Source organism: Anas platyrhynchos, chromosome 24 (genome assembly GCF_047663525.1).
Source record: "Anas platyrhynchos isolate ZD024472 breed Pekin duck chromosome 24, IASCAAS_PekinDuck_T2T, whole genome shotgun sequence".
NCBI classification, from domain to species: domain Eukaryota; kingdom Metazoa; phylum Chordata; class Aves; order Anseriformes; family Anatidae; genus Anas; species Anas platyrhynchos.
Window position 1 is genome coordinate 2055958 of NC_092610.1, and position 10132 is coordinate 2066089.

Sequence of the window (10132 nt, forward strand, 5' to 3'; positions counted from 1 at the left end):
TTAAGGCGCGTGCGGGTTACAAGTGCAGCGGAACAATGAGCCGGTTAACGCCTCGCTGCGCGCGGTGGCGGCAGCGGCACCACGGCGGCACGTGCCCGGCCCTGGCATCGTGCCCTCCCCGAAGCCACCCGCTGTGCCAGGGCAAGAACACGGCCCGGGGGAGCTCCTGAAGCTCGGTTTGAAGCAGCCGTGGCCATGGCTGTGTCCCAGGACAGCCGTGTCACCAGGCAGGTGGGCACAGCAGCTCCGCAGCCCCGTGGTCCCCATCGCTGTTCCACCCCGCTGAGCAAACCCTTGGGGGTCACCAGAGCCCAAATTGGGGCTCCCCAGCTCCTGGGACTCAAGGACACCCCCCCGGTAATCCCATTGCACCCCGTGTGGGTGAGCCCCAGCCCTCGTCCAGCCCCGCGGCGCTTCCACCTGGCACGGGAGCTCCTGCGTGCACGCGGGGAGCAGCAGAGCTCTGCCCACCTCCCTGAGAAGTTACATAAAAGGATTAATATTTAATGCGTGCTCCAAAAGGAGAAGAACGGGGGGAGTCGAGCGTGGCTGGGACAGCCCCTACTCCACAAGGAGAACAACGGGGTGGGCTCGGCGTGGAGCACCAGCACGGCTCTGCTGAGACAGGGCACCGCGGCACGTGGAGAGCTGCTCCATCCAGCCTGGCCACGGGGTTTGGCTGTGCCGAAGCAGAGCTGAGCACCCAGGTGCTGGGGGCACCCCAGCACCCTGAGAATATCCGTGTGTGGGTCTTCCAGCCTCGAGATTGTTCATATTTCCCTGTGGCACGCAGAGACCCCACTCCCCCAGCTTTGCACCCCTGCAGCCCTTAATAAATCACCGCTGAGCCGTGACCCCCAAGCGCAGCCATCACCCGGCAGCACCCATGGGGCAGGGCCCCCACCTGGGTGCCCACCTGGTTGGGGTGCAGCAGCTCTGCCCAGGGGGGAGCACACCCAGAGGGGTGCATCCATCCAGTGGGCACAGCTCCATGAAGAACACAACGACTGGGACACAGGATTTGGGGTGCTGGGGGCGTTGTGGGGGGGTCTGAGGCTGTGCGGTGCCAGCAGGACCCCCCCCCCAAAGCCCCTTTTCCCCCTGCCTGATGCCTCTTCGTTCCTTCCAAAGCACTGAGAGCGCCGTGCTGGGGGGTGACACCCCCAAGAGGGGGGCACCTGAAGCCCCCGCGTCCCCCCCATCCCCACCAGCACCCCCTGCCCCGCACCACCCTGAATCCCACCCGGCTGCGCAGCGCCCACCGCTCACCTTCGCACCGTGCCGGGGAGGCAGAGCTGAGGCAGCAGCAGGAACGAGACAGGGCTGGGAAAACACCATCTTCCGCCCCTGCAGACGCCCACGGCCCTGCGCCGGCTCCGCCGCCCCCGCTGAGCGCGAGGGCTCTCCGGGGAGGCAGCGGTGGCGTGAGCGGGGCTGGGGGCTGAGCTGCCCATGAGCAAGGCACCGGCACCCCGGGAGGCCTGCACGCAGCAGGGGTGGGGGATCGGGGGCTGCTGGGCCCCCCCGTGGGTCCTGGTGCAGCAGCTGGGTGCATGGGGATGGGGGTGCCGGGGGGGTCTCCCGGTGCCCGGTTCTGTCCCGTCTGAAGGAGCGGCCGGTGCTGCTCGGCGTGCAGCGCGGCGCCTCGCCGGCAAGGAGACTCGGCAGCCGTTGGCTCGTTCATTTTTAATCCTGGCAGGATGCAGGCGTGAGGATGGGAACGCCGCGGGATGGGGCCCCAAAAAGTCCCCCCCCCCAGGCAGCCCAGCTCAAAGCGTCGGTGTCTTTACGCATATCCCCGCGGGATGGAGCCCCCCGGGAAGGGACAGGACCCCGCACGCCACCCCCCGTCCTGTCCCACCCTCTCCCCACCCTCGCCGGGGAAGGTGCCCTCCTGGCGCGTGCAAGCGCTGGGTGCAGGATCCGTGCGAGGGTGGAAACCGTGGGCTGTGAGCGCGTGGGGATGCGCCGGGAGCAGAGCGGGGGTGGATGGAGTGGGGGCGTGCAAGGCAACAGCTCCCCCCTCATCACTCCCTGCTTCAGGAGCTGCGCCCATCGCCCTGCTGGGGACCCCAACCCTTTGGGACCGCGGCACCGGGAGGGGGCAGGATACCAGGAACCCCCAGCCGCTACGAGGAGGTGAAGGAGGACGCGCGGACGCTGGGCACGGGCGCATCGGGGGCTTGAGGGGGGAGCGGGAGGCACCGGGCGGCTTTGCGCAGGGTCCGGCCCAGGTCAGCCCTGAAGCGGCGGATGCAGAAGCAGTAGACGAGGGGGTCGAGGCAGCTGTTGAGGCTGAGCAGGGCCACGCTCAGCGCGTGCAGCACGTCCAGGACAGCCGGGGGCCCGCAGGGAGGCACGGGGGGCCGGCTGCCCACCCAGGGGGCCAGCGTCAGGTGGTAGGGGGCCACGCACACCACGAACACCAGCAGCATCCCCAGCACCATGGCGCGCGCCTGCTGCCGGTGCGAGCCCGGCGAGGCGGCGGTGACGGCGGGCACCGAGAGCGAGCGGGCGACGGAGGCGTAGGTGCCCAGCACCACCAGGAAAGCGGCGGCGAAGAAACCCACCATGGCGTAGGCGTAGGCTCGGTGCCGCGCGTGCTGCTCGAAGCAGGTGGTGGCCCCGGCACGGGCCGGGAAGGTTTGCCGGGCGGCCAGGGTGGGCACGGCGCAGCCCAGCCCCAGTAGCCACGCCAGGGCGCAGGCCAACGCGGCACCGCGGCGCCCGGTCAGAGGCAGCGCCGGCCTCGCCGCCCGCACGGCGCAGTAGCGGTTGAAGCTGATGAGAGCCATGAAGGTGACGGCACTGTAGGTGGCCACGTAGTAGGTGGCCCCAGCCAAGCGGCAAGCGGCCTCGGAGAGCAGCCAGTTGCCCCCGGCCAGGTAATAGGGGATCCAGAGGGGCAGGGTGAGGTTGAAGAGGATGTCGGCCAGCGTGAGGTTGATGAGGTAGATGCGGATGGCCTTCCTCACCTTGCCGCTCTGCAGGAACACCAGCAAGGCCACCAGGTTGCCCGGCAGCCCCACGCACAGCACCAGGCAGTAGATGGCCGGCACCAGCACGAACTGCACCGGGTCGCGGGGCACGCAGGCGCCGGGGAGCTCTGCCGGCAGCAGCCCCGGTGCCGAGCCGTTCATCCCGGGCTCCTGCAAAGACGAGAGGACAATCAGGGACCTGTGGCACGTGGTGGGGGCGTTGAACCGGGTGGAACAACCCCAGCTTGGCGCCTACGACTGCACAGCACCGGACATGAGCTGCCCCGTGGGGTTGCTAGCAAAAAGGCTGCGCTCTTCCTCACCCCGAGGGAGCTGACGGGCTCTGGGAGCCATCCCAGCCCCCCCAGCCGCACGCCCCCACGCCGCCAGGCAGCCGGGGGCTCCGCCAGCCCGGCGCTCCCCGGGGACCGGCAGGCACAGCTGCGCCACGGCCCAGGGGCAGAGGCGCAGACGGCGGCACCCGGAGGTGCTGAGCTGGCTCCAGCTCGCAGCTGCGGGGCTTAACGCCGCCTGACGCCGCCCTCGCAGCCCTGAGCTCGTCGGGGGCTGCACGAACCCCTCCAGCCCTGCTGCTGTTGCTCCATCTTCTGCTTCTTCTCGCTCCCAGAGCCCCAAAATCCCCGTGGGGAAAGTCCCCCAGCGGCTCAGGGCGCATCGGGGCGTAGAGGTGACGGGGATAGGGAGGGGGGCACCAGCACAGGGCAGGCACCCCCTTGTTCCCCAAGCCCTGGACGTGGAAAAACCTCTCTCTGGTGCGATTCCCATATCCCAGGGCTGCAGCAATCTCACCTCGCAGCCTGCCCACACCTTGCCGACGGCTCTGAGTCACCCCGCAGGCGTCTTCCAGCGCAGCAGGGCCAGATCCGGTGCACGAAGCACCCAACCCCACACCAAGGCACGGAGAGCTTGGGGTGCTGAGCGGGTGGGCTCATCCCAGGGGGCTTGAATTATTTCGCAGACCCCTAAACCCCCCCAGCTCCCTCAATGCTCCCCTCTTCCCTTTTCTTTTTGGAGGAATTGGCGCAGGGATGCACCCGCCCACGCTGCACCCCATAACCAGGGGGTCGCCCACAGCTCCCTCCCACCATACTGAGGATGCATCGAGGATCTCGCTTACCCCGCGTCCCCTCCGGCTGCTCCTCGCTGCCTGGCCGAGCTGCTGGAAGCTTTAAATGCTCGGGGAGAGCTGGGGGAGGCAGGGGACGCCTGATTCCAGCCCCCCCCCCAGCATATGTGGGGGTGAGAGCGTGCGGGGGGGCAGCTGGAGCAGGGAGGCACCTGCGTGTGTTTGTAATGGGGGCGGCCACACTGGAGCCACGCTAAGACCCCCGCCACCAGCGCTGGCTGGGGGCACGGGGGTGGTGGTGGCTGTGCCCCCCCTCCCCAGTGCCCCCATCCCCTTCCAGGGCCATTTCCCAGGCCCCGCATGAAAGCAGCAGAGGTCAAGTTTCTGCACTCAGCAGCTGGGAGAAAGGGGGGCAAGCCGAAAGGGATCAAAGCAGGAATCTGCCTCCTCGGGCTTTTGTTTGCTTCAAAGGGGGATTCAGAGGGAGCAGAGCCCCCGGTCCCCCCCCCCCAGTCCTGCAAAGGGGACGCTCCCCCCTCCCTGCTGCTTGTCCCCTGTCCCCTTGGTTGGTGGCTCAGGTCCCGGTGGTGGCACTGTGGGGTGCTGCACCTCTCTGAGAGCCTCGTCCCACCCCAAATCTGTCCCAGTTGCTTCACTGGAAGATGCACAAGGTTCAGATGTGATCCCGGGCTTCAGCCAAGCTGCCACCATGCAGTGCCCATCCCCAGGGGACTTGATCTGTCCTGGAGAACAGACGGGTCCCTACAGACCCTGCCCCAATGGAGCAAGACCCCCAGAAAGCACCTGCCTGAGCCCATCCAGGCACATGGGTTGGGGCACTGTGGGGCTGCTGCCACCCCGCTGGGTGGCCTGGCACGTTGCAGGGTGGCTCCAGACAGCCACAGGGCTCCTGCCCCACACAGGCTCCCATTGCTGGCTGTCCACCCCAACGTGCTGCCCACATATTTCCCGTATTTGCTGCCCCAGCACCCCACCAGCCTCCCCTCCCAGGACTCAGGAACCTCCCAGCCTCACGACGTCTCCTGCAGCTCAGCACCGGGGGAGGCAGAAACAACCAGCGGAGGCAAAACGTGAAAAAACAGAGGCTTTATTCCAAAATATGAAAGCCCCCACGAGAGCCAGCGCCAGCCCGGCATGGGAGGACCCGACCACCTCGTGCTGGTTGAGCACCGGAGCAGCAGCGGTGCCACAGCCTCCATCCTGCAGCTGCACCACCCAGCAGCGTCACGTTACCTCGCAGCCCCTCAAAACACCCCAGGGGTCTGGCCTCCCTCCATCCGTCTGTCCATCCGTCCTTCCATCCTCCGGTCACTCGAATTTGGGCTTGGCGGGGGCTCCGTAGCCGCGGATGTTGAGCAGCAGCAGGAGGCCGAGGCAGAGCGTGGCGGGGGCACACATGGCCAGGGGCTCGCGCAGCACCAGCAGCGTGTAGATGGCACCTGGAAGAGGCAGGAGATGTCAAGGGGGGTACCGGGGGCCACGAGCCCCCCGCCCCGCCGTCTCTCACCCATCATGACGATGCTGAGCACGAAGTTGCTGATCTCCTGCAGCAGCTGGGGGCCCACGGCCAGCAGCAGCCCGGCCACCGCCTCCACCCAGCCGACGGCCGCCAGGTACGGGTCAGGATCGGGGGCGAAGCCAAAGTCCTTGAGGGGAAAGACCTCGGCGAAGCGGACGAACTGCGCCTGCTGGGGACAGCCAGAGGGGCCCAGCTCCAGCTCCGAAGCCCCCCCTCAGGCTCCAAAGCCCCCCTTATAGCTCCAAAGCCCACCATAGTCTCTGAAGCCCCCCTCAGACACTGAAGTTCCCCACAGTCTCTGAAGACCCCCCTAGGACTCTGAAGCCCCCTTTGAGCCCCAAAATCCCCCCTCAGGCCACCCATGAAGTCCCCCTCAGGCTTCAAAGCCCCCCTTATGGCTCTGAAGCCCCCACTATGGCTCCAAAACCACCCTCAGACTCTGAAGCCCCCCTAGGGCTCTGAAGCCCCCCCACCATCTCCAAAACCCCCCACAGCCTCCAAAGCTCCCCCTAGGACTCCAAACACCCTCCTAAGACTCCAAACACCCCCCTCGAACCCCAAAGCCCCCCTCAGGCCGCCCACGAAGCCCCCCTCAGGCTCCAAAGCCCCCCTCAGCCCCTGAAGCCCCGAAGCGCCCCCTCTATGTCTCCGACACCTCCCTCGAGTCCCAAACCCCTCCCTACGCCTCCGAAGCCCCCAGCCCCCGGCTCCCCCTCACTATGTGCCGGTGCACGTCGGCCGAGAGCCGGTCCGTGAGCTTCACGGCGCCGGCCAGGAGGAAGAAGAGCCCGAGGAGGACTCGCAGGGCGGCGAACACCGCCGCCATGGCGGCTACGGGGCGGGGACGGCCATGGGGGCGGCGCGGCTCGGCTCGGCCCTGCCCGGCCCCGGGAGCCGCCTCACGGCCTCGAACCCGGGGCTCGGCTCCATACAGGACCCGGAGAAGGGTTGGGGGGCGTGAGGGGGGCTCGGAGCGAGGCTGGGGGTTGTTGGGGGGCCCGGTTTGCTTCCCCCCCCCCCCCCTTCCACCTCCTCAGCAGAGCCTCCCTCATACCCCGGGGCCACGCTGCTGCGCGGTGCCACTGTGGTAAACCACAAATTATTTAATTTTCAAAGCCCGAAAGCCAAAAGTGTTAAAAGCCGGTGTGGGGAAGGAGAGGGATGGCGGGGGGGCATCGCCTGCCCTGACCCCACGCTCTCACTCAGCTCCCTTGGGGCGCAGCAGATGTCGGTGTGGAGCTGTGGGAGCATGAGCGGGCAGCCCTATTGTCTAGGAGAGCCTCTTGGGGGAAAAAAAGAGAAAAATAGAAGAGCCCAGGCCCTGACTGAATAATGGATGGAGGCACTGAGGGCCACGGCATGTGGCGTGCGGGGTTGTCTCATTGCTGCACGAAGCGCTCAGCGCTTCTGCAGGCCCATTGTTAGCGTGCAGGGGGGGAGAGCAGCGCAGCGAGGCACCTCCCGAAGAACCCATTTTCTGTTACCTTCGGGAGAATTTGCTCTTTTCCTGCCATAGCAAGGTCTCCCCCGCCCCCCGAGGCAGAGCAGAGCCCGCTCAGACACTGGCTGTGGTTTTTGTGCAAAAGGGCAGCACCGTTGCATCATCTGTTTGCTTCCCCTCCTGGACCCGCTACGTTTGCCCTTTCCAAGCAGCCAGCACCGAGCACAGGGCACCCATGCCATGGTCTGGCTCTGGGGGGGGGTCACAGCACCCATGGGATGGGGCAGGGTGGCACCACGGCTGTGGTGTCCTTAGGGACACAGCCCCTGCATGTGGTGACACCCGTCCTACAGCCAGCGGTGCTGGAGGAGCCAGGCCTGGAGCAGTCGGTGTCCCCAGGGCACCCATCCTCACCCCCAGGGACACTCATCAGACACCCAAGGGTGCTGGAAGAGCCGGGCCTGGCTCGCAGACCATTAACAGCCCCAGGAGCCCTCTGCTGCATGTCACAGCAGTGACTCAGAGCCGGCTGCCGCTCTCACCCAGCTATCTCCATGCAGGAGGAATAAATAACTCGCCCTGCCTCGCTGCAATCCTACCCCAACGGGAAAAACATCTGCAGACAAAATAGAGTTCCCTCTTTCCCCAAAGCCTCCAGCCCCAGCTGGGACCCTGCTATCTTTAGATTTATGAGCCCAAGCTCCTCCTATGAGTCATTCATCAGTTGTCAGGCCTTAAATAATAAAACGTCCTCCTGGGTGGCAGAAGCTGTCCCCCCACCCCACCATGTAAGGATAGACTACAGCGATCTGCCACAGGTTCACCCATTTGTTTCATAAATTCAGCAGGATGATGCCACACTTTCTGTCCACCCCAGCTCTAAAGCAGCCTTACAGCTGGCCCCTGGGGTGCTCACACACCCCCAGCTTTATTCCCCCTCCTTGTATCCCCAGGAATCGCAGCCCTGGTCCCTCTCCGAGGTGTCTGGGGCTGAAATAGATAAATACAGTGGCTGTGACAGGGCTCCACCACCATCCATCCCGGCTCTCAGCCTCTGATGTTTATTAGGGGAGCTACTTAGACTAATGAAACACGCAGCAGAACCAGGTAATCAGCTTTAACAGCCAGCAAACAATAACCTGCTGGCAGGCTGCCCAGATGTTAAGGAAAAAAAAAATGCTCTGTGCTAGTCATCTATCAGGTGATGACACGATGGCCTACACACTGATGAAAAAAGCAAGGGCTTTCTGCATTTCTCCAAAACATGCGCAATTTCAATACAAAAAGCAGAACACGGTTTGCTTATAAAAGGAGTTGTAGGAGGTGAAGTTCATTTAGAGTGCGGGTACCACTTTTAGGTTGAAAGTTTCACGTAAGAAGCTGCTGCAACAGGGGAAACTAAATCAGGACAAGTTACTGGAAAATAACAGAATTTGAGGGGAAAAAAAAAAAAAAGGCTGCAGTAGCTGTGGAGACAAGACAGTGAAACCCACCCACGTTCCTGCCACCACGGGCCTCCACTGCTTTGAGGCAGCACTTCGCTCACCAGCGAGACACCTCCCAAATGCACAAGGCAGGGGGGCTCCTGCTTTTTCAAGTCCTGTGATTCCTTCCTCAAAGCAGCGTTCCCAAAAGCATTGCAGTGCTTGGTCCTTCCCAGCACGAGGTCAAGAGGGCTGCTCAGCCTCTGCGGCAGCTCCAGCGCTGCACACACCCCAGCGCGTCATTTCTGCAGGTAACTGACCACACAGCTCTTCAATTCCTGCCCTCAAGGCTCCTCCTCAGTTACAACCAAGGTCTGAATTAACAGGTGAATAACTTAATTTCTGAACTGTGTGCAGTACTTAATGAATCCTGCAGCAGAACCTAATTAAGATTGAGCCCGTCAGCTTGTTAACAAGCACCTTTCCCATCGCACCTGCAGCATGGCTGAGGAACCACAGAACCTCTTCAAAATCTGGACAATAGCATGAAGATGTCAAATCAATGAATGAATTCTCTCAGACTATCCTGTACCTGATTGCACGAAAAGGGGAAAACCAGCAGATAAAAGCTTTTAACGCAGCATCATCCTTCTGTGCTGTAGAACTCAGGCGCAGTGAAATACCAAGGCACCCCCTGCTGCTGCTCACCCACTCACAGCAGCTTGCAGCTGCCTGCAGCTCCATTTGTTTCCCTCTAACCATGCTCAGAGACACACTCGTGACTGGCAAGGAGCCACAGGGCTGGCAGTCCAGCAGCAGCCGCTCTCATCTAACCAACTCTGAATGCCTGATAAGAGGTGGGCACCAGGGCTACTCATCTACACACTGCTACAAAGCAATATTCTGAGTCAGAAATGATGCAGTAGCTCAGACCAACATCATTAAGTAATGAAACCTCCTCAGTAGGATGCAAGCAAGCTGTATTTAAGACAAACCAGAATATATTTTGGACTGGCAGTTAAAGCACAGGTGAACTTGTTCCCAGGCAGACACAGCTCAAGCGCTGCACCCTTGCCACATTTAATACAGTTAATTTTGATCATGGTAGTCTCGCAACAGTTCCTAGCCAAATGTTTGTGACTTCGTGTGCTGTAGGGGGTAACTCTGGTAATACAGTTGCATTACATCAAAGCCTACTGTTGGCCTATTTTAAACACATTAGCAAAAACTACTTGATATTTAAACAAAGGATTACATTTAATAAATGACAGCAGGAATTATGCATGTGCACAGAGTGGCTTTACAGCTGTCTTGTTCGAGTAAAGCAATTTGAACCATGGAAATCTGCGCTTCAAGTGCTAAAAACAGCACTTCTCTGCCTTGCAAGGAATTCCAACACTGGCATCTCAGGCTTAATTACTAGTCACTAAGTAAACTACTACAAACCAATCAAGCATGTGTAAACACTCAAATCTAACACAAAAAGCACTACACAGAACTCTGGAGATGGGGGACAGAGTGGGTGAAACTTCCAAAACCTCCTACAGTGCTTTAGGGGTAAGAGTAGTTTATAAAAAAAGATGGTTTTAAGTCATTTTTAGCGAAAGTATACATGGCTACACACTGCTCAGGAATCCATCTGACCCCCAAACTGGAGAAGTC

The 10132-nt window shown here is 62.1% G+C and overlaps 2 protein-coding genes across 3 annotated transcripts; both read right to left on the reverse strand.

Annotated features, from left to right (window-relative positions):
• Nucleotides 1-1482: 1482 nt before the first annotated feature.
• Nucleotides 1483-3144, reverse strand: LOC113839799 (platelet-activating factor receptor-like). The gene has a single exon (XM_027444009.3). The coding sequence runs from the start codon at nt 3138-3140 to the stop codon at nt 2130-2132; it is 1011 nt and encodes a 336-aa protein (XP_027299810.3). The 5' UTR covers nt 3141-3144; the 3' UTR covers nt 1483-2129.
• A 2013-nt stretch (nt 3145-5157) lies between these two features.
• On the reverse strand, nt 5158-6485 carry TMEM35B (transmembrane protein 35B). Of its 2 annotated transcripts, none has more exons than XM_027444006.3 (3): nt 6324-6485; nt 5594-5774; nt 5158-5525 (listed from the first exon to the last, which is right to left on the reverse strand). In XM_027444006.3, exons 1-3 carry the CDS (start codon nt 6429-6431, stop codon nt 5395-5397), a joined length of 420 nt encoding a protein of 139 aa, XP_027299807.3. In that variant the 5' UTR covers nt 6432-6485; the 3' UTR covers nt 5158-5394. The 2 variants fall into 2 exon arrangements, with proteins under 2 accessions (XP_027299807.3, XP_071883622.1); XM_072027521.1 differs by having other exon boundaries at nt 5594-5771; nt 6324-6483.
• Between the last annotated feature and the right edge of the window lie 3647 nt (nt 6486-10132).

Bases quoted from the DNA above. Each gene is read 5' to 3' on its own strand.
- LOC113839799 (XM_027444009.3), bottom strand. From the start codon at position 3,140: ATGAACGGCTCGGCACCGGGGCTGCTGCCGGCAGAGCTCCCCGGCGCC.
- TMEM35B (XM_027444006.3), bottom strand. From the start codon at position 6,431: ATGGCGGCGGTGTTCGCCGCCCTGCGAGTCCTCCTCGGGCTCTTCTTC. The intron at 5,775-6,323 runs GTGAGGGGGAGC...GGCTGTCCCCAG, and splicing joins CCGACGTGCACCGGCACATA to CAGGCGCAGTTCGTCCGCTT. The intron at 5,526-5,593 runs GTGAGAGACGGC...TGCCTCTTCCAG, and splicing joins GCTCAGCATCGTCATGATGG to GTGCCATCTACACGCTGCTG.